General features: G+C 49.8%; 1 protein-coding gene across 1 annotated transcript in view; it reads right to left on the bottom strand.

Moving 5' to 3' along the window:
- LOC126982254 (muscle-specific protein 300 kDa-like) overlaps window positions 1-27,272 on the bottom strand; it is a 267,239-nt gene that overhangs the window by 79,666 nt on the left and 160,301 nt on the right. The window contains 6 exon segments of the mRNA XM_050834206.1: window positions 748-5,001; window positions 6,931-7,041; window positions 7,187-7,708; window positions 7,821-8,342; window positions 8,475-8,588; window positions 9,424-9,598. Coding sequence (XP_050690163.1) covers window positions 748-5,001; window positions 6,931-7,041; window positions 7,187-7,708; window positions 7,821-8,342; window positions 8,475-8,588; window positions 9,424-9,598 — 5,698 coding nt within the window.

The raw sequence follows: 27,272 nt of genomic DNA on the forward strand, positions 1-27,272 counted from the left end.
CAACACTTCTGGTTCAACTGGCATTTCTACAACCTTACAAGGAGCCGTCTTCTCAGGCTCTGTGAGTGTCTTGGTGATAACAAAGTCAGCTGGAAGGTTTGCTAACATTTCCTCACTCACCTCTTCTGGCTCTTCTATCACCTCCTCAGTCTCCACTGGCTTGCCATCAACCATAATTATCTTCTTGATCACTCTCCTTCTGATAATCTTATGAACAGTTGTCACTTCAGGCTCTGTGACTGTCTTAGTGATAACAGAGCCAGCTGAAAGGTTTGCTAACATTTCCTCAGTCACCTCTTCTGGCTCCTCTATCACCTCCTCAGTCTCCACTGGCTTGCCATCAATGATTAGAATCTTCTTGATCACCCTCCTTCTGATAATCTTATGAACAGTTGTCACCTCAGGCTCTGTGACTGTCTCAGTGATAACAGAGTCAGCTGGAAGGTTCTGCAGCATTTCCTCAGTCACCTCTTCTGGCTCCTCTATCACCTCCTCAGTCTCCACTGGCTTGCCATCAATGATTACAATCTTCTTGATCACTCTCCTTTTGATAATCTTGTAAACTGTTGTGGTAACAGGCTCTGTGACTGTCTCAGTGATAACAGAGTCAGCTGGAAGGTTCTGCAGCATTTCCTCAGTCACCTCTTCTGGCTCCTCTATCACCTCCTCAGTCTCCACTGGCTTGCCATCAATGATTACAATCTTCTTGATCACCCTCCTTCTGATAATTCTGTGGACTGTGGTCACCTCAGGCTCTGTGACTGTCTCAGTGATAACAGAGTCAGCTGGAAGGTTTGCTAACATTTCCTCAGTCACCTCTTCTGGCTCCTCTACCACCTCCTCAGTCTCCACTGGCTTGCCATCAATGATTACAATCTTCTTGATGACTCTCCTTCTGATAATCTTATAAACTGTTGTGGTAACAGGCTCTGTGACTGTCTCAGTGATGACAGAGTCAGCTGGAAGCTTTGCCAGCATTTCTTCAGTCACCTCTTCTGGCTCTTCTATCACCTCCTCAGTTTCTACTGGCTTGCCATCAACGATTATTACTTTCTTAATCACTCTTTTTCGTATGATCTTGTAAGTCTTTATTGTTGAGCTAACTTGATGTGTCTGATAATTCTCAATAACTCTTTCAGTGTTTGATATTTCACTTCCTGTCACAGATTTACTTTGCTCAGGTTCAGACAATTTTACTTTATTCTCAAGTGAATCATCTTTTTTAGGAGCTGCTTCTGTCAAAGGTAGGAGCTCTGGAGTTTGCATCAGCTCCTGTGTGGTGGAGGGCACATCCTCATGGAACGTGATGTCCATTCCATATGCAGGTTGACACTTTTGCTCATAAAGAGAGAGATTACTCTTGCCATCTTCCTCCATGGGCTCAGAATCTCCTGCAGGAGTTTCAGCAGGCATGTCAGGGATGGTGATCTCATTTGTGGCAGTGGCTTCCTCTGCAGCATGTTCAGGGTGGGACACTATGGGGTCAGTAGCTGGGACACTAACAGTCTCTGGTGTTATTGGTGTTACAAGGCACAAGGGGGGTTTAGGGTCAACAAGGGGAGCAGCAGGAACATCAGGGAGCTGGTTAGAGGGTGCAGCCACTTGCTCAGGTACTGATACCTCAACAGGTTCTGCAGGACTTTCTTGTCTCACTTTTGCAGCAATTTCTCTATGCTTGTCTGCCTGAGTCTGCACATTTTGGCTACTAGGACCGCCTGGGGCTTCAATTGTCTCTCCTTTGTGAGCACTTGGAGTCTTGGCCACCTTGGCCTCTACTGGAACCTTTTCACTTTCCACTTTGTGTTTTAAAACCTTTTTCTTTTCTGCTTTGATGGGTTTTGTCACTGTCTCTACATTTTCTGGACTTGTGTCACTACTCTGGGAGGGCTGAGCAGAGGGCTTTGGAGCTGCTGGATGATCAGTCTTTCTGGCCCTCTTGAAGCCTCGTTTCTTTGCCTTGTCTTCCTCCGCTGCAGATTGCTTTGCGGCCGCTGGAGGCTGAATCTTCCCACTTCTTTCCATTTCCTCAATTTCTCTGAGTGCCTTTTCCAGCTCATCTTCATGTTCCTCAGGGCTGGCCATGACACGCTTTTTCTTTTTCTTGCGCTTTTCTTCTGTTTCGGGAGCTTTACTTGCCTCTGACTTGCTTTTCTCTGTTGCCATGGCTCCCAAGACTTTCTCAGTTTCTGTTTTCTGTTCCTTATCTTTGAGTTTGGGTTCTGGTGTTTTCTGTGACTTGCTGAGCTTAGGTGTGTCCAAAATTCTTGCCTCAGTGGGAGGAGGAGGACTGGCTTTTTGCACCTGCAGCTCTTGAGGGCCTGGTGGGGGTGATGGTGCTTCAGTCACTTTAGGCTGAATTTTGGCTTCTTTAGTGCTAGGTTCAAGTTTTGGGATTTTTGCTTTTGAGTGTTTCTCTGCTTTTTTAGAGGTATCCCTTTTTCCAACTTCAGTTTGTGGTGTTTCTCTATCCCTGGAAAGCTCCTCAGCATGTTGAGAGCCTTCTCGCTTCTTCCTCCGGGCACTCTTGGAGCGAGAGCGACGATCTGAGGTGGCTGCCTTGAACACCAGTCCAGGGATGTAGGTCTCTGTCTGCAAAGTGTCCTTCTCTTTCTTTGGTTCCTCAGGCTCTTTGGGTAATGTGACTTCAATTTTAGGCTCAAAGGATCTCTTTTTCCCTCTTGATCTGTCTTGATCAGCAAGGGAAGCAGCAGCCTTTTCTTGTCTGGGAGGTGGGCTTGGCAGAGACTCAATAGGCTTTTCTCTCTGCTCATGCTTCTGCCTTTCATCTCGAGCAGCAGGGCCTTTCACGTAAGACATCACTGATTTGAGTGCCCCATAAGTGTGGGTAACAACGGCAGAGGGAGCAGCCTTGAGGCCCATGGCTAGAATCTGTGCATAGGATAACTTGGATTTATCAATGTTTTCAGCAGAAGAGGATGTCTGAGCCCCATCATCAGTATGTGTTGCATGCTCAGGGGCCACTTCAGTGATAACTTCAACTGGTGCTTGCTGGGATTTTTCAAACACTATGGTGGGAACCTCCATTGGCTCCTCAGGAGTTAAATTTGCTTCTTCCTCCTCTTCCTCTTCCTGATACTGGTCTGGAGTCTCTGGAGGTGTCATCATGGGTGGAGTAACCTGAGGCTGAGTGGTCACCATGCTCATGATGGGCATCTCCTCAACTGCATGTTGCTGTTGTTCACTGCTGATTCCTGTGAACTCATTACTGTTCTCACTCTGCTGAGGAAACTCACCACCCTGATCATAGGTGGCAAAACCCTCCGGGATGTAGGCACTGGTGGCAGGGTACTGGCTCACTGCAGGGTAGAAGCTCATGGTATCAATGCTGCCACTCATTACTAGACTTTGCATGGGGTTTTCGAGGGTGTGCACTGGCCCCTGCATGCCCTGTGCCTCCACTGGATACCCATGGGGGAACATGGGCATGTTCATGCCTTGCTGATACCCAGGTTCATGGCTCTGGCTGATCTCCATGGTCTCAGACATGAAGTTGTTCTGCTCTAGATAAGTTGTGAATGGAGGCATAACTGCAGGGGCCTCCTCATGAATTTGCTGAGTAGCTGGCTGTGATGGTGGTGGTGGTGGTGTCTCCTCAACTGGTGGTGCATTGGGTGTCTCATAATCTTGCTGGGGAGACTCCAAAGATTCTGATTGCTCAACAACAGAAGGCAGAGAGTCAGTCACTGTCGAGATGGGAGTTTGCTCGAGCACTTCAGTAGCTTGGGTAGATGCCTCCACGTAGGTAGGTTGTTGCCCTGACTCAGATGCTACGTGCTGTGCTGAAGCTGGTGGTACCAGGGCTTCTGTGCCTTGTTGCCTTTCCCTGCGTGCTCTCATCTCTTGGGTGCCCTTCAGAATTTCAGCGTATGTTTTCCTCCCATCCCAAGACACAGTGTCAGCAATCCTCTGTGCCCTGACCTCTTCACTTGTGAACGGCGGTGTCTCTTGAAGCTCTGCCTTACTGACTTGTGGATTATCCCGTCGCTCAGCTTGGGGACTAGATTTTGGACTTTCGGTTGGGCTAGTCTTTGGAGTTACCATTGGCGTGTCTTTGGGGCTTTCCCGGGGACTTGGCTTGGGCTTGGGGTATGGGGCTCTCTTGGGGCTCATCTTTTGACTATTTCTTCGACTTGGTGCGTCATAGTATATCTCCTCTTGAGGGTCTGATGGGCAAGGGGCTTCAGGCTGCTGTTCTTGCTGTTTTTTGCGGAACCGTCGATCACGTGGTTGGCCTCGTTTCTGGGCCTTACCATCCTGTTCAAAGCTGGGCACTTTTGAAGTCTTGGAAAACTGTTGTTGGCGATTTTTGAACTCACGAACTTGTTTTTCTTCTTTGTGAGTGGATGCAATGGCTTGGGCTGTGCTGGTGACGGGGTCCTCTAATGAAGGAGCACTGGTGGGTTTCTCCACCGCCACACTCTCTTCTCTTGAAGGTTCTCCGCTAAGGGTTGGTATTGCAGGCAGCGAGGTTGTTTCTTGTTGTGTTTCAGTTTCCTCAACTTCCTGCTGCATCGGCACAACTTGGGGCATGTTTATGTCTTCAAAACACACTTGGCCGAACAGTCCAGGACTTTTTCGACCTGCAGCGATGTCTGCCCAGGTGAGTTGCATCCCGGCATCAGGTGTAATATGTGTGGTGGTAGATTGTTGCTGTTGCTGCTGCTGTTGTTGTTGCTGTTGTATAAGGTTCCTGGCGTTGATGTCGGTCAAGGTGTTCACCTCGGAGTCCAGGCCGTCAGCATCACTGGCAGGCAGCTCCTGGGTGATCAGGACCTGGACCTCAGGGTCAGCACTAGGCTGCAGGGGGGGACCCTGCACCTCTTCTGCGCTGACTGTATCAAGTGTTGAAGCCAGAGTGCTCGTTTCGGTCGTTTCTACAGTTATCTCGGTCGGAATCACCGCACAGGGGTCAATCTGGTAGATTCGTTCGGTGAGCTGGGCAATGAGTCGTTCATGAGACTCACACTGGCCCTGGTGCACCTGTGGTATGCAGTCCCGGCAAAGAAGAGTGGCACTGTGAGTGGATTGCAGACACACAAGCATTGCATAAAACAATGTTTATCATGTGTTAAAAGGATTGGATGACAAGGGGGTAAATTGTATGCTAGCTAAGACAGTGCCAGGGTGGCCTATGGAATGTATATTAAGGCTGCGTTTCATTTCCCTGTTCCCTACACGGAGGAGGGAAGCACCACAGTGAAGGACAACAGTTAGGATGGTGGGAGGTGGGAGAGAGGAGGAAGGTGTCCTACTAGGTGTCAAGTGCTGCAGTGTCAGGAGTGCCCCGCTGGTTAAGGAGTTTGATACGCTCATTCCGCGCACTGATCTTGCACTGAATGGCTTTGATCCTCTCTCGGCAGGCCTGTGAGTGGTATTGAGTGCCAATGCTTCAGAAACCTACACCTGAATAAAGCTGTTGGTTTTACATTACCTGTTGCGCATGGGGTGACTTTTATGTGCTGGGCAAGCAGACCCTTAACCCCATTAGTTTATGGAAGCTGGCAGTCATATAGTGAACTCTTGTGTCAACAGCAGTCATCAATATTTCAACATGGTATATACTATATATTTCAAAGGTGTAGAATAAATTTAGTCATACAAAGAGGGTGTTAGAATTCAGCACTACACTAGTGTTATTTAAGATTTAGTAAAGTTTTCTTTTTAGAAAATATTAGAGGTGAGAGGGCAACACCATCAGGCACTCTCCACACACCTGCCCTCCACCGGGGATGTCGGGGCGCCGGGTGACAGGTGCTCCTCCAATGTATTGACTTGAAACTGACAGAGACAGTGACGAGGAGCACCCGCCACCGAGGCGTGTGATAGGGGAACCGCCGGGGAGCCTGAGGCACTCTGCGGCAGGTGCCTCAGGCTGCCCGGCAGCAGCCAAGAGAAGCGTTCCAAGGCACAGGCTTGGGGAGGAGGCAAGACTGTTTATCAGCCTGCTCCCGCCTGGCCACGCCATGTCTGTGGCTGGCTCCCGTGTGTGTGTGTGTGTGTGTGTGTGCGTTATGTAGAGGGAACGTGGGCAGTGTGTGTGTGTGTGTGTGTGTGCTTGCGTGCGTGCGTGCGTGTGTGTGTGTTATTAAGGGGGATGTGAGTAGTGTGTGTGTGTGTGTGTGTGTGCGCGTGTGATGAGTGGCAGGGTGGCGCGAGGCGAGGGGTGAGTAGCGTGTCCCAGCGTGGCGAGGCGCAGGTGTGAAGGAGGCAGCGGGAAACATGGATGACACCACACAAACACACGCGGAAACACAAACACAATGGACACAGACACACACACACAAACACACACGTGGGTACACGCAGCGTGAACACACACAGACGCCCACACAAACACGCAGGGTGAGGGGCGCAGGAGGGCAGCGGACAAGACAAGGTAAGTAGCATAGCTCGTTACGTCCGATTCCAGATTTGTTGAATTAAGGATTGTGTCGGAACCCAGGAAACACGAAATGGAAAGCAGCCACCTTGTAACTACAAGTTACTCGAGTAGTACATTTTTTATCCCTTAATTACTACGAGACCAAGAACGTCTTATTGATTATGTACAGCAACTAAGTGCATTATTTCATAACTAATAACTTTACGACTACTCTTCTATCCACTACATTATTGTTAGATTACTCTTCCTCATCAGTATTATTTAATGGAAAAATAAAGTCAGCTGCTTCTTAATTAATGACTAAACTGCTGACTGACAGAGTGCAAGACAGTGCGATGGACAAGATACTATATCAGTATGCACGTAAAGTCACTTGGTGGAACTATCAGGACGGCGCCTCGGACACCACACATCTCTTGGACAGCGTAACACACTGAACACTTTTTAGACTGGTGAGTGGGTGGGTTACGGTCACACTGTTCTGTTAGTTAGCCACCAAGGGTCAGGGGTGAGCGAGGTACACTTACGTTCTGCTCGGCCACTGCCTTGTCCCGGTCGCGTGGGCTGTACGTGGGGCTGGACACGATCCGCAGCTGCTGCTCCACCCCGACCATCTGCTGACGGAGGCGCTGGATCTCCTGTTGCAGTAAGCGGGGGAGGGGGAGTCAGGGAGGTTCACCACACATCATGGGCTACGATGTCTTCATGATCGAGTCTAACTTGACTGACTGAACGTTACCACAACAAGTCGTAGCCCATGATACAGTACAGGTCAAGACTCACCTGTTGGTAAGCGTCCATCTGGTGCACGCACGCCTCCAGGGTCCTGCAGTCCTCCTTCACCGACGCCTGCAGCTCATCCAGGCGCCGCTGCAGCTGCTCGTTCTCGTGGGACACTTGGGCTTCGGCACACATGCGGTCTCGGAAGTGGACCTGCAACTTCTCCATCGCCATCACCAGTTTGGTTTTCTGGATGGAAACGTCCGCCAACACCTTCTCCCTGGAGGCCAGCTGGTCCCGCAGTGAGCGCTTCTTGTTCTGTGGGTTGTCTAACGACTGCCGCGTCTTCTCAATCCATCCCGCCACATCTTTAGACTTGCGCTCACATTGTTCCCACTCCTCCGCCATCTCCTGCAGCAGAGCCATCACTTCCTTCAAGCTGGTCTCTACCTCTGCCTTCTCCTGCTCCATCTCCGCCTGCTTATCTGTAAGTGGGCCCACGTCGGAGCACTGGCCAATCTTTGCAAGCTCTGCGGTCATTTCCGCGGCTTGCTTATTGGCCCATTTGCAGTCCTTGACGGCAGCCTGGAAAAGAAAAACAAGCCACCATCATAGTCAGCCCATGCGGCGTTAGACAACACAATTACGGATAATAATCACATAATGAAGGACGTGGGGGTACGACTGGTGTACTTACGGCATATTCCTGAAGCTTGGCGCGAGCCTCGGGCAGGGTGGCAAACTTGAGTGGTTCTGAGAGGAAGTTTCGATGCCTCTCCACCCAGCTGCGCAGAGAGTTGTACAGCTGGATGAAGAGCTGCCAGGACTCCAGGGAGTCTCCCACCTGTGCTTTCTTGTCTTCCAGCCAATTCTTGACCTGCTGAAGCTGCTCAGTGAGGGAAGTGATGGTGTTGGCCACCAGCTCTCGCTCGCCCTGGTTGCTGGTCCGCTGGCATATCATGTGGCCGTGGCGAGTCAGCCGCTCCAGCTGGTCCGTCACGCTACCGATTTCACAGTGGATTTCTTGCAAGAACTCTTTCAATTTGTGTGGTTCGACGCTCTTGTCCTGCACCTTAGTCTCCGCCGCCTGTATCCAGGCTTGCACCGACTCCACGTCTCGATTATACTCGAAGCGGATGGTGCGCGCCCGCTTCGCCTCCTGGTGCTCGTCCTCCATCTTTGCTACAAGACTCTCCGCCTCTAGTTCAAGACTCGACAACTGTTGAAGAAAAGGAAAAAGAACGACGAATAAGTTCAAGGAGTTAAGTATTTTATGTTTTGAGTATGTTCAAAGTACTAAATGTTACAAGATATAACAAGTAACACACAGGTAAACAAACAGAAACACTACCTGACTAGCGACGTCTTGCGGGAGGGATCGGCCTTCAGTAATGTAGTGGCTCTTGGTCTTGCTGATGAGGTGCTTGGCCTCGCTGGCTGTTTGGTTCACACGTAATCCAACACTCTGATCAAAGAAATAAAAAAATACCACTCCTGAAACACGACCTACGTTATATCACAGAAAGTACTACTGTTCTCAGCATTCACACATGCATGTTGCAAAAAAATATCTATTGCGCTGTGTTGTCTTCAGTCACAGGGCAGTTCAGGGCTGAGGCGAGGTTGCTTAACGTTGTGGGGGACTCTCCACTCAAAAGTTCTAAGTATTCTAGTGTTATAATGACAGGCTGAACTGTACATATCGCAGGCTTAATCCACCTGTCCTCCCCACAAGACCTCACAACAGTTACTGGCCAGGAGGAGGCGGAGTCCTGGACGCGCGCCACAACTCGGGGGAAAAAAGATGAGAGGCACAGGGAGGGAGGGGCTGGGGGTACACGTGGCACCAGCTTAGGGTATATTTAGTGGCTCGTGATCCTCCGCGGCGCTGGTGCATCTCACTGAGGGGCGAATTGAGTGGTGGGAACACAGAGGCGACTCAGGAAAGGTAGGAACCTGCAAGACAATGATGCACCCTCGCATGAAGGCTCAGCGGCGTCAAGCACCACGCGAGGCCAAGGACAGGACAGTTGCCAGGGAGGATGCCAAGTCAGTCTGAGGGCCAGATATAACCCGGCTGCCAACGGTCCGGGTTCTCGCCTTTACGTTAAGCCCCCAGCGGCAGGACCAACGGCGCCGGCCAGCATCTGTCAGCGGGCGCGGCGCCACACACCCGTGACACCTAGAACACACCTATCGCCAAACCCCGGCAAAGACCTCTCGCCCTGCACCCAAAGTACTTAAGAATGACACTCAAAAACTGTGTAGGGAGTGCCGGCAACAGGTGAGCCGGGAAGTACCTGTATTTTATCCTGGACGGCGGCGTGGTCGTGGTGATAGAGGTCCAGCGCAGCGATGTCAGTGGCGGCGTCGTGCAGGGCCCGTGTGGCGTCGTCCAGTTGGGCCTGAAGGTGCTCCACGAAGGCCGCCTCGCCGCTCAGCCACGTCAGCTTACCTCGGAGGCTCTCGACCAACCTGCAACACAAATGGCCGCCACGTTTTTCCAAGAGACACAAACAAAGGTGCACACAAATTTACTAAAGAATGACAGCAACAGTAAACCCCTGACAACGGCAGACGAACTAAGAAAAAAAAATAATAACTACAAGAAAATGAGTTAAAGAACAAAAACTAAACCCCTATAACGGCAGACGAAAGAAAAAAAAATATATATACGAGAAATGAGATGTAAAAAAAAAAAAAAAAAAAAAAAGACACAAAAGCCCATAGAATACCAAACAGCCTTCTCTAAGTTCCCGAGACTTAGAAAAACATTCCTGTAAGAACACAACTGTCACATACACAGCCTTCCTGCACCACAACTTGCCCCTAACACCACTGATGACGGCAAAACGGAAGGTATAAATAGTAAGGAATGTCTTAACAGCCGCTACATTACCAGGCTGGCGGGGCAGACGAGACAGGACAAGAGTTGCGGACTTCCTGATAGACATGTTTAGTACGTGTACGTGTTTGTGCATAAACTGAATAAAAAATAAAAATAATATGGGTGTTACGAAATATTGGGGTAAATGAGAGAGAGAGAGAGAGAGAGAGAGAGAGAGAGAGAGAGAGAGAGAGAGAGAGAGAGAGAGAGAGAGAGAGAGAGAGAGAGAGAGGTGGGAAAAGGAAAATAGGTAGACAGGCACGGATAAGAAGAAGTGTAGGGGTGAGAATCGGGGAAGCAGAAAAGTGAAAGAAAAAAAAAAAAAAAGGTTGAGAGGAGGAGTGTTGCGAAGTTACACCACATGGCGGATCGCCCATTATTGACGTAAGGTAGGGATGACGGGGTGGAGGGAGGGAGGAGGGGGAGTCACGATAACCTTGACCTTGCTCTCTGTTTACTACGGAGCGCTCCCATCGCCCTCTGTGTGTGTGTGTGTGTGTGTGTGCACGATACCGTCTGTCTGCCCCGCTGCAAGACTCCTTAAAGCAACGCTCCCCATCAACTTTAAAGATAAAAGTCAATAGGCGCCGAGGACGTGACGAAGCGGCTGACTTTTAAGGTTCCTGATACATGGCGGACCAAAAAATAATCAAAAGTATTACAGATCAATTATGCAAAAGAGATAATAAAAGAAGGGTCAGAGAGCCTTCTTCGGGGGCCACGGTAATCACCTTCCCTCCTCACGCGGGGACCAGTGTTACCAAGGTGTGTGTGTGGCGCCGCAGAGTTTCCAGGCGGTGCAGCAGCGTTACCAGGGGCGGCAAGGGACGTGGGGGCCACCATGTTCTGCAGCACGATGGGGTAGGGGGCGGGGCGGGGCGGGGGAGGGTGAGGGTGGGGGGCTCACCAGCTCGCCCTCAGCCGTGTAATGCCGCCTCACGCTGTCTCCCATGCAAGTCCGTATACCGTGCTGGCGAGGGTGTCACGGCGCGGGTCACAGCTGAGTACATTCCCGGCCTACAAGATGGAGCCCGGGTAATTAATTCAATTGTCAACTAATTCACAAAGTTGTGCGTGGCCAAGGTACTCCATGTCAGACGAACACGTGACATCGGGGCGAGGCGGGGCGGGGCGGGGCTAGGAGGCAACGTGCAGGAGCATGGTGGTGGCGACTGCTGGCTGGGGTGTGGGCACGAGGGATGGGCAATAAGGAACTGGTCAAAACACACGCTATGGTCTGGGAGGCACACCACGCCAGCTCGCTCTCCTATTGATTCTGTTCACTTTGGCCAAGGTCGAGGCCTCTCTCCTTACTGCCACGCGCTCGCTCACGCCCGTGACAAGGGTGTGTGGGCAGGGTAGGGAGGCAGGGCTCTTTTCCTCATGAATACCTCGTCTGGCAAGGTGACAGTTGACTGCAACGCACTGTGGATTCAACAAAACCCAGACACAAATCACTAGTGTATATGTGTGTGGAGGGGAAGGGTTCCAGTCTGCTTGAGGGTGCTGTGGTATATGCAGTCTGACACAGCGCCGCCCTCCCAGTCACAGGCTAAACATCAATACGTGTATGGAAAATTATCATGAGTGCACACGATTCCAACAGGAAAGCGCGGCGGTGTTCCGAGTCTGCAGGAGGCTGTCCACTCTCGCCGGTGTGCCGCGCCTTATTGTGTGGCGGCAGGGCGGAAGGGGGTCGAGTGTGCGAGGGTCGGCACTGGAAGATGTGTGAAAGTGGTTGTGGCGACGGCTGGCTGGAGGAGGAAGGGCGCGGGGTCCTCCTGCTTCCCCCTGCGCGGCCTTCCAGTGAGTGAGGGCTCGTCCGCCAGACCCGCCCGCCACACACCCGTCTTCCAGGGCTGCCAACACGCTTTTCACAACGTCGTTTTTCCCAGTGTTATCAAAAAGCTGTTCGACTGGAATTTGCTGCCACGGCGAGGTCTGGGTCTCGGCTCGGCTGTAGCACGGCTGGTGAGGCGTGACACCTCGTGGGCTGCCCAGGGCGGCGACGACACACCGAGCGCCTTGTGCCGGCGGATGACGTCACGCTAAGTCTTGGGTACCAGGATGCCGTAAACAAGGTCAAGTCACTTTAACGAAAAACTCTGCCGCTGGACACGAGCCCTCGGCCGCCATGACGGGGGATGACGAAACATTGAAAATTCATCATGAGCCGACGGAAATTGATTTGCTCTCATTTTTTTTTTTTTTTTACTTTTTCAAAGGGTTCATTTTCTCCGTGACTGAGACAGAGACGTGCAACGGATGTGTCAAAACTCTGGAGCGGTGAAATAGACACCAGCCTTGCAGACCCACGACACACGAGACTAGTTAATCTTTACTCACAATCACTATCTACCTATCTATCTATCTACCTTTCCATATGTATATATAAATGCATAACACTCAGAATTTCGCAAGTAGTCGAATTTGTCCCACAATCTATAACGTGCCAGCTCATTAAAAAAATCTCTATATACTAAAATACGTCGAGTTTCAGAGGAACAGACATTTTTCCTGCAACTTCATCGATTGGGAAGTTACAAATGTATATAATCGATTTCCCATAATAAAATAATTCCACATCACCTGCCGCTTCCACCCTCCCCCCCCACACGTGTCCGGCCCTGTCAGTAGCACATGTGCTGTTTGTTTATGTTCGCTCGTCTGTGGCGCTGCAAAAACACTGGAGTCTTCCATATGGGGCGCGAGGGCCGGGGCGAGGCCCCGGGGAAGAAGGCGGAGGGGAGCTTTCTGGAACTGTCTGCGTGACTCCCCTCCCCGGAACACCCCCAAGCACCCACTTGCGGACACACACACACACACACACACACACACACACACACACACACACACACACACACACACACACACAACGTAATGGGTGGTGCGATGAAAGGAATGGAAAAGGGAGAGGAGGAAAAAGGAGAAAATTGATGTATGATAACGAAGGAGGGAGGGAAAGTGATAATTACAATGGAGGAGGAACAGAAGGGCAAGATAGGAGGAGGGTTAGGATGGGAAGGATGAGAGGAGAGGAGGAAGAGGATGAGGATGAGGAGAAGATAACCATGCATGAGGCGATATCACGAGAAAGGGCGAAGGCTAGGAAGAAAAAGTCAGGATGAAGAGAAATAACAATAACGATAGGAAAATGAGAGAGAGAGAGAGAGAGAGAGAGAGAGAGAGAGAGAGAGAGAGAGAGAGAGAGAGAGAGAGAGAGAGAATCATACGAGTGAGGGTGAATCATAACTGGGTGACGGATGCAGAAGCCAGGAAAAGTGAGGGAGAAAGATGCTTGGGTGAAGGAAGAGAGGGGAGAGAGAGATGGAGCAATAGCAGGAGGAGGAGGGGGAGGAGGAGGAGGAGGAGGAGGAGGAGGAGGGAGAAAGAGAGCGCAGTAAGGAGGGAAGGAAGGGAGTGAGGGGGGAATAGGCAAGCATGTATGTACGGGTGAGTGAGCTGTAAGGCGGTGTGCTAAAGTGAACTGATGCTCCGGTGCGAGAGAGGAAGAGGTGCCAAGTTTGGAAGGAAGGGAAGGGTGGAGGTGGTGGTGGTCGAGGAGGGGAAGGGGGAAGGGAAGGGTTAAGGAGGGCAGGAGGGAAGAAGGGGGACCGGGGGAGAGAAGTGAGGAGAGCAAGGGAGAGGAAAGAGAGTAGGGAGTAAATTAAGAATCGAGTAAGGAGAACAGGTCCTTTCCTGCTTTTTAATTTAAGAACTGATGTTACGTCACCGAAGGAAAAGGAAACAAACAAAAACGGGAGAAGACAGGGAAAGGGATGAGGAAAGAAAGAGAAAAAGAAGCGATGATGCAACATAGACGAAGAGAGGAGACATAGATAGATAGAGAGATACGAGAATGATGAGAAATATAAAGAAATGAAACAAGAAAAAAACGGAAGAAGACAGAGAAAGGGATGAGGAAAGAAAGAGAAAAAAGAAGCGATGGAGACATAGACAGATAGAGAGATGCGAGCATAATGAGAAATATAAAGAAGGGAAACAAAAAAAACCCCGGAAGAAGACAGGGAAAGGGATGAGGAAAAAAAGAGAAAAAGAAGCGATGATGCAACACAGACGAAGCGAGGAAACATAGATAGATAGAGATACAAGAATAATGAGAAATATAAAGACAGACCGAGTAGTGATGCGGGTTAAAGAGCAGGCCTGGACGAGACGGCTGGAGGTTGTGGAGAGGAGGGGAAGGGGGAGATGGAGAGGAAGGGGCGGACGGAGTGCAGTGGAGCGGGCGGCATTGGTGGTGGTGATGGTGGGGGGATGGGGAGGTGGAGAAGTGGAGGGATGGAGAGGAAGGGGCGGACGGAGTGGAGTGGAGCGGGTGGCGGTGGTGGTGGTGATGGTGGGGGCGACGGCGATCAATATATAAAGCTTCGTTGGCATCTATACCACATTGACACCCCGCCCCTCCACCACCATTCCCTCCACCTCCTCCACAGCATGGCCTGCCCCTGCCTTTTAACAGCATTGCCGTGTCCTATCGCTGGGGCATCACTGCTCTTTTTTTTTTTTACTCCACGTTACTCCACCACCGCCACCACCTCCATCGACGTCTCTGCCTCCTCATCCCACTCCCTGACCTCTCCACCTCCACAACAGACCACATATTGGCTTCCTTCACCTCCCTTCCTTGTTACAACTCGCCTTCCTTTTCCTCCTCTTCCTCCTCTTCCTGCCTGTCTGCCAACCTGTTCGTGCCAGTAAATACGTCTTCCCTAACCCCCTTTTTTCCCTCCTTGTCTACACACACCACTAGACTCACTCCACTCCTGCTGATCCACCTCCACGCAGCCTACACACACTGTCCCTCCCACCCTCATCATGCCAACTTGCCCTACACTGTACTACCCTGTTGACCATGGAAGGTACACACTGCACTCTTCACACTACCCTCTCCCTTGCCAACTATCCAAACTGCACCACACACCACTCGGTCACACACACACACACACACACAACATGGAAGCAATTACTGTAAAATCAAGACGAAATAACCAAAAATTGAGAGAGAGAGAGAGAGAGAGAGAGAGAGAGAGAGAGAGAGAGAGAGAGAGAGAGAGAGAGAGAGAGAGAGAGAGAGAGAGAGAGAGGATAAGGAAGTTGGTAAAAAAAAAGAAGGGAAGTGAAAGGAAGTGAAGTGAGGGGAAAGGCAGGTTCAGGAAGTGAGGGAGGGAAAAGATGGCAGGATAAGGCTCCGTGTGAAGGACTGGGAAAGAAAAGGAAGAGAAGGTTAGAGGAAATGGAAGAAAGGAAAGGAGAGTAAGAAAGTGAAATGAAACATGAGAGAACAGCAAGAAAGGGAAACATGAGAAGATGCAAAATGGAGGAGCGGAAAAGGGAAGGGAAGTGAGCGGAAAGAGAAAAGAAAGGAAGAGAAGGGGAAAGGAAATGGAAGGAAGGAAGGACTAGAGAAAAAGATAGTGAACTGAAACATGAGAGAACAGGAAGAAAGGGAAACATGAGAAGATACATAATGGAGGAGCGAAAGCAGAAGGAAGTGAAGTGAGAGGAAAGACATGCTACGAAGGGAGAAAGGGAAGTGATGTGAGGTGAAGGGCCTGGTAAAAGGGGTACAAGTGGAGTGAAGGGTATGGCTGGAAAGGGGTACAAGTGAAGTGAAATGAAGTGAAGGGCATGATAAAGGGTACAAGTGAGGTGAAGGGCGTGCTAATAGAGGTAGAAATGAAGTGAAGGGGATGGGGTATAAGTGAAGTGAGGTAGAGAGCATGTTACAAAGGGGTACAATTGAAGTGAAGTGAAGTGAAGGGCATGCTAAAGGGTACAAGTGAGGTGAAGGGCGTGCTAATAGAGGTAGAAGTGAAGTGAAGGGGATGGGGTATAAGTGAAGTGAGGTAAAGAGCATGTTACAAAGGGGTACAACTAAAGTGGAGTGAAAAGCATATTACAAAAGAGTTAAAAAAGGAAGGCGCTGCAGAGTCGGGACTTCGTGATGGTCCTGCTTCCTGGGGTGCGAAACTGGTTCTCCTGGTGTAGGTGTGTTTACGTGGGCCACTGACACCCTACACCTGCACGTCCCCCTCCCCCCCTTTCCCCTCTCTCCCTCTCCCCCTCGCTATTCTCCCACCCCCAAAGATACGGGAGAGCTAATACTACTACTGGTACTTCCTGCTATAATAACACTATACACTCCATTCTAGACAAGATAAATACAAAAAGAATGATAATAACTGGAGTGTTGGTTAGGAAATATATTTTTAACCCATTACTATTATTACTACTACTACTACTACTACCACTAGTACTACTACCACCACTACTACTACTACCTACTACTACTACCACTACTACTGATTAACTATATGGCGACGCAGCAATAATGTGACACAAGATGATGAATAAAAACAAGAAAAAGTAAAAAGGTTAGAAAGGTTTGCAAGACGCGGTGTGGTGTGGCTGTGGACGCCGAGCTAATAAGGGTCGTCCTAAATAGCTTTGCTTCGTCGTTTAGTTCAATAACCTGATTGCGTTTTCTTTTGCAGCTTCATCACCATTACGCCCCAACGCCCATGACGCCCACATGTGACGGGACGCACCGCACACACGCACGTCCTCCCCTTCCCCTACCGCCCACCCGCGCCCATCCATGCCCCAGTCCCCCGCCCTTGTCCCTATCTTCGCCCTCCTGATATATTCCCTCTCCTATGTTTTTGGGTCTTGATTGCTTGACTGACTGAATACGTGACTTACTTAGATGGTAAAAAAGTAAAGACCACACCCACGCCCCTGCCTCCATCCATGCCCCAGTCCTATACCCCTTCCCCTTGTCCCCCCTCGCCCTGCTGACACACTTCCTCTCTAATGATGCTGGGTCTTGACTGATCGACTGACATGACATGTGACTGACTTTTGCCTGATAATAAAGATAATATACAAAAGATTAATCACCTAATCCACAAAACTGAAAGCCTGACACAGTTACAAAGCATGGCTGACTAAAACCTCCTGACTGACTGATTGGCATTTGTGTGTCTACTTACTGGCTACGTGACTCGGTGGAAAACCTCCTGACTAACGATATAACAAGGAATCTAACACAATGCTACCGGAAAACAATAGAACTGAACTCTAAGTTGAAATAAAATAAATCATCCACTAAGAAAGTATAAATAAACATGCACTAAGATCAACGATATGAGCAGCGTCACAGAACTCTTGTACCGGAGGAAGAAAACGAAGAAAAAGCGGGAGCGAAGCCAAGGCGGGGGCAAGAAAAACAACTCCCCATCTCGATAATCAGAGGGGAGCAGGAGGTCACTGGGTGTGGGGGAAAGACACGTCACCACCACAAATCCTGTCTGTCACCACCCCCTTGACCCCCCTTCGGTTCACGTCCTCTCGGCCCCTCCCTCTTCCCTCCACCAATAGCCAACAACCAATGCCTTCTCACGTTTTTTCCCTTTAAATGAATGGATGAGCGAGTAAGAGGTTGTGCAGCTGATTGCGAGTTACTGGCCATCAGGAAAATTCTTGGCCATATCAGCGGAGTCGTTCAATCAAACCGTGACCTTTTGAATAACGAGAGGTGTTCCCTATCTCCATACTACCGCCTCGTAGGGGTATTCTCAAGGACCAAAGTAGGTATTGTCAAACGCTTCCACCTTTCATATCATCTCTTCTCAAAGGCCGAAAATGAGATTGATCGCTTTCTCATTCGTATTTCTTTTCTTCGCGTTCATGGTACAGAAGCCTCATCAAACTATCATCACCAGGGTCACAAAACTACCCAATGAAATGCTGACAACTCCTATGAAAACCTTGGCAAGTCTGTGTGCTTGGGGACCGAAATGCTTCAGAAGATGACCCCAAGAGTGCCCGTAACGAGGCCTTCACCCACACGTGGTGCAAAACGGGAAAATCTTCGTTGCATAGTTTCAAGGTCAATAGTCTTTTCCCCGCCCGGCACACACACACATGAGGCTTCCTTGGCGACGCTTCTACTTCATCACCATCATCTTCATCATCAACAGCCATTATTAGCTCACTGCAGGACAAAAGCCTTTCCCAAAACTTTTCCACTTCTCTCTGTCAGATGTTAAATATTCCATCCAGCTCCGTGAAAGACTCTTGTTACTTTTACACATCCTCCTGATTCTGTCTGCTCTTACTTCTATAAATCTGGATCCATATGCTTGTACACATAATTTGATAGGACTTTCGTAGAGGCTTTAGCTATTTCCAGGGGTTGTTTTATAAGTCTAGTGATACTTTGACAAGCCTTCTGCACCTTGAACGTTAAAAAAAAACTCTCATGAGAACACGTCTAATCTCCTTTGTAGCCTTTGGTAATATTTGTTATGAGAGTCGAAAGCATCTAAGACTACGGGCCCCAGGTTGCCAATCTGAATTTGGTTGTCCACATTATGTTATTCTACGCATGACACGGCCTGACCAAGTTGTCTGAGTTTTATGCTGCGTCACGCTCCCTAAAGCCCGACATAACAGCGACCGTCCCCTTGTTTACATTAGGGAGAGGTATTCAGTGCTGGAGGGGAATGCATAGTAAATACCACGAGGTCACCATTAAAGGATAGATTATACAACGCCAGAGAGAGAAAGAGAGACACCGAAGATAATATAATGCTTTGACTAACTTTTTGGCTTCTAATTCAATTTTCTTTACAGAAGCAGTGCATAGCGGGGTTCTATTTTATGTTTTAAGTGTTATGTTTTACCCTTGAACTGCTTTCTTTGCTGTATATAAAAAAGACACTTAAAACCAGGGACACAAAAGTGACTGCCCTCGAATTTACATCTAAACAAGAAATTCGACGATGGAGGGGATGACGCAGTGACATCACGGGACAGGGACGGATTATGCAAGGTCAGAAGGAAGGGAAGCCGCCGCACACACAAGATAACGTGGGAAGGAGTCTCCAACGCGTGCGTAAAAAACCGCCGTTATGACACTGCAAAGTCGCCCAACAGCCCCACGCACCGTCCCGCCGAGAGCTCCGACCTACCCCCGCACAGCCAGCCACCCGGCATTACAGGTTACAGGCCACACTGGTATTTCTCGTTGGCAGTGGCTGTGGCTGTGGCTGTTTGGGTGTGTCGTGTTAGGAGAGGACGTTTACCCCTTCTCTACGTTTCTGTTATCTTTATTCTTTTTGTTCATGTTCTAGGTCTTGTTCTTCCTCTTCCTGCTTCTCCTCCTCCTGTTCTTGTTCTTGTTTTGGTTTTCTTCTCCGCCTATCTCTACCTCCTCTTTCCATACTTTTCCTTTCCTCCTTCTCTTCTTCCTCCTCCTCCTCCTCTTCGCGTTCTTGTTCTTGTTCTCCTTACTCCTCCACTCTAACCTTCTCCTTCCCTTCTTTTCCTCCTCCCCATGTTCCTTTTATCTTTCTTCTCCTTCTCCACATTATCATCTTCTTCTTGCTACTCCTCTTCCTCCTCCTCCTGCTGTTGTTCTAATTCTTCTTATTATCCTACTTCTCCTCCTTCCCTTCATTTCCTCTTCTTTTCCTGTTTCTCTTCCTAGTCACTCTCTTCCTCCTCCTCTGAAACCTCCCCTCGTCATTCTCTTCCTATGCCTCTGTCGCTTCCTCCTCTCGTCTCCGGAACCGCCTAGAAATCTGGGTCAGGCAGAGAAATCCACGAGCAGAGTGGAATCGTCCAACCAAGGGCCAGCGGTGGTAAAATCCATACCCAGACTGTCTTCAGGAGGAACTTTCAATATGGGTAAAATACACTATCCTATGCTTGAGCTACCGATACAGAGATACGATAGATGGGAATAGAATAATGGGAGAAAAGGTATACAGAGAAAAAAGTTAAGTTAGGTGGACCGTATGTAGTGTTTAAAATACGTATACCATGCTTGACCTATCGATACGGAGATGAATTAGGCAGGAGTAAAATAATGGAAAAAGGTATGGAGAAGAAAAATTATATATCACAGGTGGTATACGAAGTGCTTTACCTGTGCCTACCTGGAAATCTATAGGGCTAACTTTAGGGGGGACTTAAAGGGGCATATCAGGAGGACTTTGACTTTTTTTTTTGCATGATTGAGTCTGGCCGCTTTCATTTTTTTTTTTTTCGTTTTTTTTCAGTCTCCGGTGCTATTCCCTGTTTCCATATATTTCCGTCCCAAGTAATTGTTGTTAGCATACGAAACGGCGCTCAGAGAAACAGGGAGGGAGAGAAAATGCGAGGAAAGTGTGGAGAAACTGGGAACGAGAGATAGATAGATAGATAGAGAGAGAGAGAGAGAGAGAGAGAGAGAGAGAGAGAGAGAGAGAGAGAGAGAGAGAGAGAGAGAGAGAGAGAGACATAGAAAGACAAAGAGAATGATACTAAATGATTGAGTAACTGACAGACAGACCAAAAGAAGAACAAAACAAGAACACACACACACACACACACACACACAGAAAACACAATCATGCAAAAATACAAAAAAAGAAAAGAAAAAAAGAAAAAAGGAAGCCAAACAGGAAACATACAGACAGGGAGGAGAGGACAAGCGAACCAGCCAGCCAGACAGACAGACAGACAGACAGTAAGGAAGGAAGGAAGGAAACCAGACAGACAGGCAGACAGGAAGGAAGGAAACCAGACAGACAGGCAGACACATACAGAGGCGATCACCCCCTCCACCTCCACCCCCATAAACATCCACCTCTCCCCACCCCAGCAGGCTTCCCTCCACCACCCTTATGCAATCACACAGAAGGAAGGGAAGGAAGGCAATAGGAGAAGCCCACACACACCCAACCACCCCTCTCTCCCTCCCCCCGCCCCTTCACAATCCTGCACCTCCGCCCAGAATCAGTGTCTGTATCTGTCTGTCTCTATGGGAAAGGAAACAAAGGACGCCCACCACCAGCCGTCATGTGGGGGATTGCTACTGATGATGTTGATGTTGTTATTGTTGTTGTTGTTGTTGTTGTTATGGGTGGTGGTGGTGGTGGTGGTTGTGGTGTCATTACTATTCTATTATTATTTATTTTATTTCGAGTCGGGTAATCTCTCTCTCTCTCTCTCTCTCTCTCTCTCTCTCTCTCTCTCAACAGCTTTGACGCTAATCCAGTGAAACCACATTAAGGATTCACCCATGGCAACATATATACACCGCATGGCCGGGAACTGCTGAACACACACACACACACACACACACACACACACACACACACACACGCCGCCGCTACCTTCATGCAAGAGGCTGGGTAATCATTTGCATTTCTTGATAGACAGATTAAGATTTCACGTAAGTCTGGGCTCGTTGGATGAAGGGGCTGTCTGTCTTGAGGAGGTGGTGGTTTGTTCGTGTGTTTGTTGTTTAGGACTGTATGAATGCTTGTGTTTACTTTGGTTTTGTGAATGTTCTCTCTTAACTGGTTAACTCTCTTTACACTGTTTCTTTTTTCTTATATTTCAACGGACTTAGATGCGATATGATAATGTAATGATGGTGAAAACTGAACGACAACGACTGAAAATGCGGACGTAATACACACACACACACACACACACACACACACACACACACACACACACACACACACACACAGAGCGAGGAACGCCAAACAGCTATACGGGACTGCCAGCTGGTTTCAGATCGGGCGGGTGGGCGGGCAGTGGGCAGGCGGTGGGTGCTGGGTGCCGTGGGTGAGAAGGACCGCGGTGGGCAGGTGGGTGAGGGCACAATTAGCGGCGGGCGGAGGCCTCTGCACCACCACCTGACACCCTCGATCAATACACCCTCAGGAGCCGCCTCGCTGCATCTTATCCATCGGCGGCTCCTTCCCCGTGAGTCTGTCAAATCCCGGCACGCCACAGAACAGGGGGAGGCCCGCTGGGTGTTGGCTGGCTGGTGGTGGGGGTTTGGTGAGTGGTGGTGGTGGTGGTGAGGAAGGTGACGGTAGTGGTTGTCGTGATGATGGTGGTGATGGAGGGGGATGGTGGGGCGAGGCAATACCCAGCGCCAAGTCTCACTCAGCCAGTCCATGTACATTCGCAGTATATGTTGGCAAAGTGTAGAACGAGACACAAGGGCGGGGAGGGGGAGGGGGCGCGAGTGTGTGGGGTGCGGGGCGGGGGATGAGTAAGTCGGGGAGGGAGGGAAAGCAGGGGGGTATCTCCTGCTTGCACTGCCAGGCATGCGCTGCTTGCCTCTTTCCACCACGTGGTGCGCGCCGCCCACTCCCGCAGCCCGCACCCCCGTCTCGTGGCCGCCCACACTAGCTCCCCGGCTCGTCACTGCCTCACTGCACGACCCTGCTTGAGTCGCTGATTCTCCTGACATAGCGACACGACACATTTGTGGTAATGAGTGGCGGCCGCTGCATGCCACTCTTGCAGTAGGAGGCGCCGGGCGGAAACAGTAAGAACACTCTGAGGCTGCATGTCTCCCACTGCCCGTTGGTAAGTGGGCGAGGCGGTGATGGCATATTGCGTGCCTCCACGGGAAGGCGGGAAGGCAATGCCTGAGATGAAGACCACCACAACAGTGAAGGAGAAGGTCAGGGAAGGAGACGAGCCAGCCCGGGATGGATGCAGCGAAGCGGGGGACGAGAGGGGCGGACGGGCGGCTGGATGGAGGAGGAAGAGGTGGTGGTGGTGGTGGTAGAGGAGGCAGAGCAAGCAATGACCTGTCTGGACTCCCCGCCGCCAGCCTCCTCTACCCCCTGGGACAGCCACGCGCCGTCACCTCCACAGGCGCCACAGCCACCTACGCGTCTCCCTCAGGCCCCGCGGCGGCGTCTGGGCCTCTGCGATTCTCCACAATACAAGACTTCGGATGCGAGACGACGCGCGGAGTGACGAGACTTCGAGGCGGAGGATCGAGGCTGAAGATGACAACCGGAGCCCCAACAGGTGTCTCTCAACCCATGTGGGAAGGCGGTGATGGGCGTGGGGTAAGGAGTGATGGGCGGGGGGTGGGGTGAGGGGGGACGTGGGGGGTGAGGGTTGCAGGGGTGTAGGGGGAGGATGCTGGGGTGCAGGGGAAGTGAGGGTGTTGAGTGGGGATGAAAGGGTAAGGGTGAGTAATTTGCGGGGGGAGGGGGGGGAGGGGGTTTGAGGGTTTAAGTGTAAAGTCTAGCGCTGGTACACACACACACACACACACACACACACACACACACACACACACACACATATCCTCCACAAGAGTCACATTACGTCCCTTGCAGCCGAGTGTATGTATGTGTGTGTGTGTGTGTGTGTGTGTGTGTGTGTGTGTGTGTGTGTGTGTGTGTGTGTGTGTGTTCCTCGAAGCGCAACCTCCCGTAACACTGCTAACTGGAGGAGAGACGAAGAACAAAGTACACCTTGTTAGAAAAGAGAGAGAGAGAGAGAGAGAGAGAGAGAGAGAGAGAGAGAGAGAGAGAGAGAGAGAGAGAGAGAGAGAGAGAGAGAGAGAGAGAGAGAGAGAGAGAGAGAGAGAGAGAGAGAGAGAGAGAGAGAATGTATGCGATAAGACATGAGCTGTTGACAAGAACCAGGGGAAGAAAAATGACAAGACATAATATGAGAGGAGGAGGAGGAGGAGGAGGAGGAGGAGAAATACAGAATAGGAACTACAAGGATATATACAATGAGCAACGAAGGGCATGAGATTGAGTGAGTGTGTGTTGTGAATGAGTGAGTGAGTGAGCGAGAGGTATTGAATGAATGAAAACAATAACTATGAGGGTGACTGAGTACAGAAAGGATGAATGGGCGGGTTAAGAGGTGATGTCAGGGAGGGACAGACAAGCAGGAAACCAGAAGATGGAAACAATATTTTTACCGCACAATCAACAGCAGAAAAACAAGGTATGAGTTGATGCCGGCTTTCACAACTCGCCTGTCTTCTTGTGAGCCGCCCAGCGAAGGTTTCAACAACTGGGTGCATGCGTGGAGCGGAAATAAGAAGCAAGAAACTTCGCCTCAGGTTAAATCAAACAAAGTAAGGGTAGAGACAGCAAAAACGAAAAGAAAAAAAAGAATAAAGAGGGTGAAAGGAAGACAACTGAAAGCTACAGAGATATGACCATGTAGTATTTATTCGTTGCCATCCCTATGAAAAACAATGAGGAAAAAAAAAAGTTGCTTGTATACAATAATAAAAGAAGAAATAAAGGAAAACTGGAATATCAAGTGAGAGTTACAAAACCACAGTAGAGGAAACAAGGCAATGGAAATACAAGAAGCAAAAAATAGAGCAAGGAAAATGAGTTAAGTGTATAATAAGCGAGGCACAGCAACGAGAGATAAAGAGAGAGATAAACACAAGCACTGCAGAGAGGTAAGCGAAGGGCACAAGGAAGGTAAGGTAAGAGGGGACGGCAGGTAAAGGTAAGGGTGAGTGCATGAAGGGGAGGGGTGAAAGAGAAACCGTTTGAAATTACTGTGAAAGAACGTTAGGAAGTAAGTTAGCGGTAAGAGGGTGGGATGACAGGAAGGGAAAGAGGAAAGAGAGTAAGAAGAGGAGGCAAGAAGGTGAGAAAGGATGAAGGAAAATGAGGAAAATAAAGGAAATGTGTGGGAAGAAGAGGGAAGAAACGAAGGAGGAAAAAATGAATGAATGAAAAAAGAAAATTGATTTAGAGGGAAGGGAAGGAGATAGGGAATGAAGGAAAGGAGGAGAGAAAAACGAGTCAAGAAACGGAAAGAGGGAAGGGAGGGTCGTAAACAAAGAAAAGAGGAATAATGAAAAAGAATGAAAGAAAATCGAAAGAAGGCATACAAGAAATAAATAAAGCAAGGAGGGAAGGAAAACATTAAACAACCCCTTTACACACACACACACACACACACACACACACACAGAAAACACCTTCACCAGAACACCAACAAACAAGCAAACGAAAACACACACACACACACACACACACACACACACACACACACACACACACACACACACACACACAAGGACAACACCACCTGATTTAAACGGCGCCGCAATCCACAACCTTCTTCTTATTTTCTTTTACAAAATTTTCCCCCCACACGCACTTTTATTTTCTTCAGCTCCACTTTTGCCACACACTCTCCTTTCCCTCTACTGGCAAAACGCTTTCCACCTCCTTCCTCTTTATTTAAACTCTAAACTTCAGCCTTCCTCTCTGCCCTAACCGCACACACACACACACACACACACACACACACACACACACACACCAGGGGCACGTATGAGAGGGGTATGGAGGAGGCAGAATCAAGGCCCCGTCCAGCTCGAGGCACAAAAGGCAAAGACTCCCGTTGTGTTTTCATTTGCAAGACGCGGGAGAAAACTGTTACTTGGCCTCATGTGTGCCAGTTGGAGGAGGAGGAAGGAGGAGGTGGAGGAAGAGGAGGAGGAGGAGGTGGAGGAAGAGGAGTAGGAGTAGGAGGAAGAGGAGGAGGAGGAGGTAGAGGAGGAGGAGGAGGAGCGAGGAAATAATGAATATAATAAGATAAGATAAAAAGATGATGGTAAAGAAGATAATGGTGATGAAGAGGAAGACGAGAAGATGGAGGAGAAAGAAGAAGAAGAAGAGGAAGAAGCAGGGAGAGAGAGTGCGGCATGGTAAAGGGAAAGAGGAGTTCAGGAGGAGGAGGAGGAGGGGGAGAGGGGGGATTACAGTCATGCAAGGGTCATGAAGCCAAATAAGGAGAGCTCTTTCCCCTTTGTGTGTGTGTGTGTGTGTGTGTGTGTGTGTGTGTGTAAAGCAGATACCCACTAGTGTATATAATAAGGTTGCAACACACCGATACTTGCTTGTGGTGGTGGTGGTGGTGATAGTGGTGATGATGATGGTGGTGATGGTGGTAGTGGTGATGGTGGTAGTGGTGATGGTGGTAGTGGTCATGGTGGAAGTAATAGTGGTAATGGTAGTGGTGGTGGTGGTGGTGGTGAGGGAAGAGGCAGGGAGGATAGCGTGACACAGATGAATGAAGGGAAGGAAGGAAGGAAGGAAGGAAAGTCAGGAAGGAGGGCAAAATTATAATGGTCGAAAGTGATGGAAATAACAGGAGTCACGATAATGATAAACGATAATAAAAAAAACAAGAACAAAAGACAAGAATAAGCAGACCAAAACTACGAGAGGAAAAAAAAAACACGAACACGACCGAGCGAGAAAGAGGAGGAAGAGGAGGAGGAGGAGAATCTGGAGGAGAAAGGGAAGGAGGAGGAGAGGGAGGAGGTGAGTGAAGAGCAAATGGAGTACCTAAATGAGTGACGGTGGAGATGGAGGTGAAAATGGAGGTGAAAATGGAGGTGAAAAGCTACACCGTGAATAGGAGGAGGAGGAGGAAGAGGAAGAGGGGAGTGATGAGTGCATGGGAGTACCTTAAAATGGAGGTGAGGGTGGTGATGAAGGTGGTGATGAGGATGATGATGAGGGGTGGAGGTGAGAGCTAATACACCCATTACTACCTGGCGAGGGTGTACCTGGCGTGCGGACGAGGTGGTAGTGAGGGTGGTGGGCGAGATAGAGATGGTGGTGGTGTTGGTGGTGATGGCGGTGGTGGAGGTGATGGCGTGGTGTGGTCCCGAGGCTTCCTACACTAAGACTGGCCTCCACTCCCCACGACCCACCTCCATCTTGGCTTGACGGAGAGGGTGAGAGAGGGGGAGAGGGAGGGAGAGAGGGGGAGAGGGGGGAGGGTTTAGGCACTCGAGAGCCACCACGTGTCACGCTTCATGCCCAAAGATCTTTCCTCTAGTACACTAACTCGCCTCTTTAAAGCCATTCTCTCCTCCCCTATTACCAGAACCTTCACACCCTGACCCATGCAAACATGTCCCGTTAGTGCCCCGTCTTTCCCACCCCGCCGCGCCCCGCCCCGCCCCTTAAATTTTCCCTTCCCCGCCGTCCGTGAGTCTCCGGGTCTCGCCAGTGCTATTTCCTTCCTGCATTTTGTGTGCAGTCTGCGCGCTGCTAAATGTAGGAAGGGACGGGAAGTGATTTAGATTAGCTGGAGGAGGAGGAGGAGGAGGAGGAGGAGGAGGAGGAGGAGGGGAAAAGGAACATCGACAAATAGGAGAAAGTGAGAGGGAGAGGAAGAGAAAGAAAGGAAAAAAAAAAGGACGAATATGAGGAAAAGAGGAGGAGGAGAAGGGAAAGGAGGAGCAGGACGAAAACGAAGAGGAGAAAGAGTAGGAGTAAGAGGAAAATAAAGAAGAGGAGGAGGAATAGGAAGGAGAAAGAGGAAGAGAGGGAATAAGAAGAGAAAGGAGAGGAGAGGAGGAACGGGCGGCAGGCATGAGGGCCACGCGGTACCCAGCCCTGGCACGCCCCCAAGAAT

The sequence above is a fragment of the Eriocheir sinensis genome, chromosome 4, assembly GCF_024679095.1.
Source record: "Eriocheir sinensis breed Jianghai 21 chromosome 4, ASM2467909v1, whole genome shotgun sequence".
NCBI lineage: Eukaryota > Metazoa > Arthropoda > Malacostraca > Decapoda > Varunidae > Eriocheir > Eriocheir sinensis.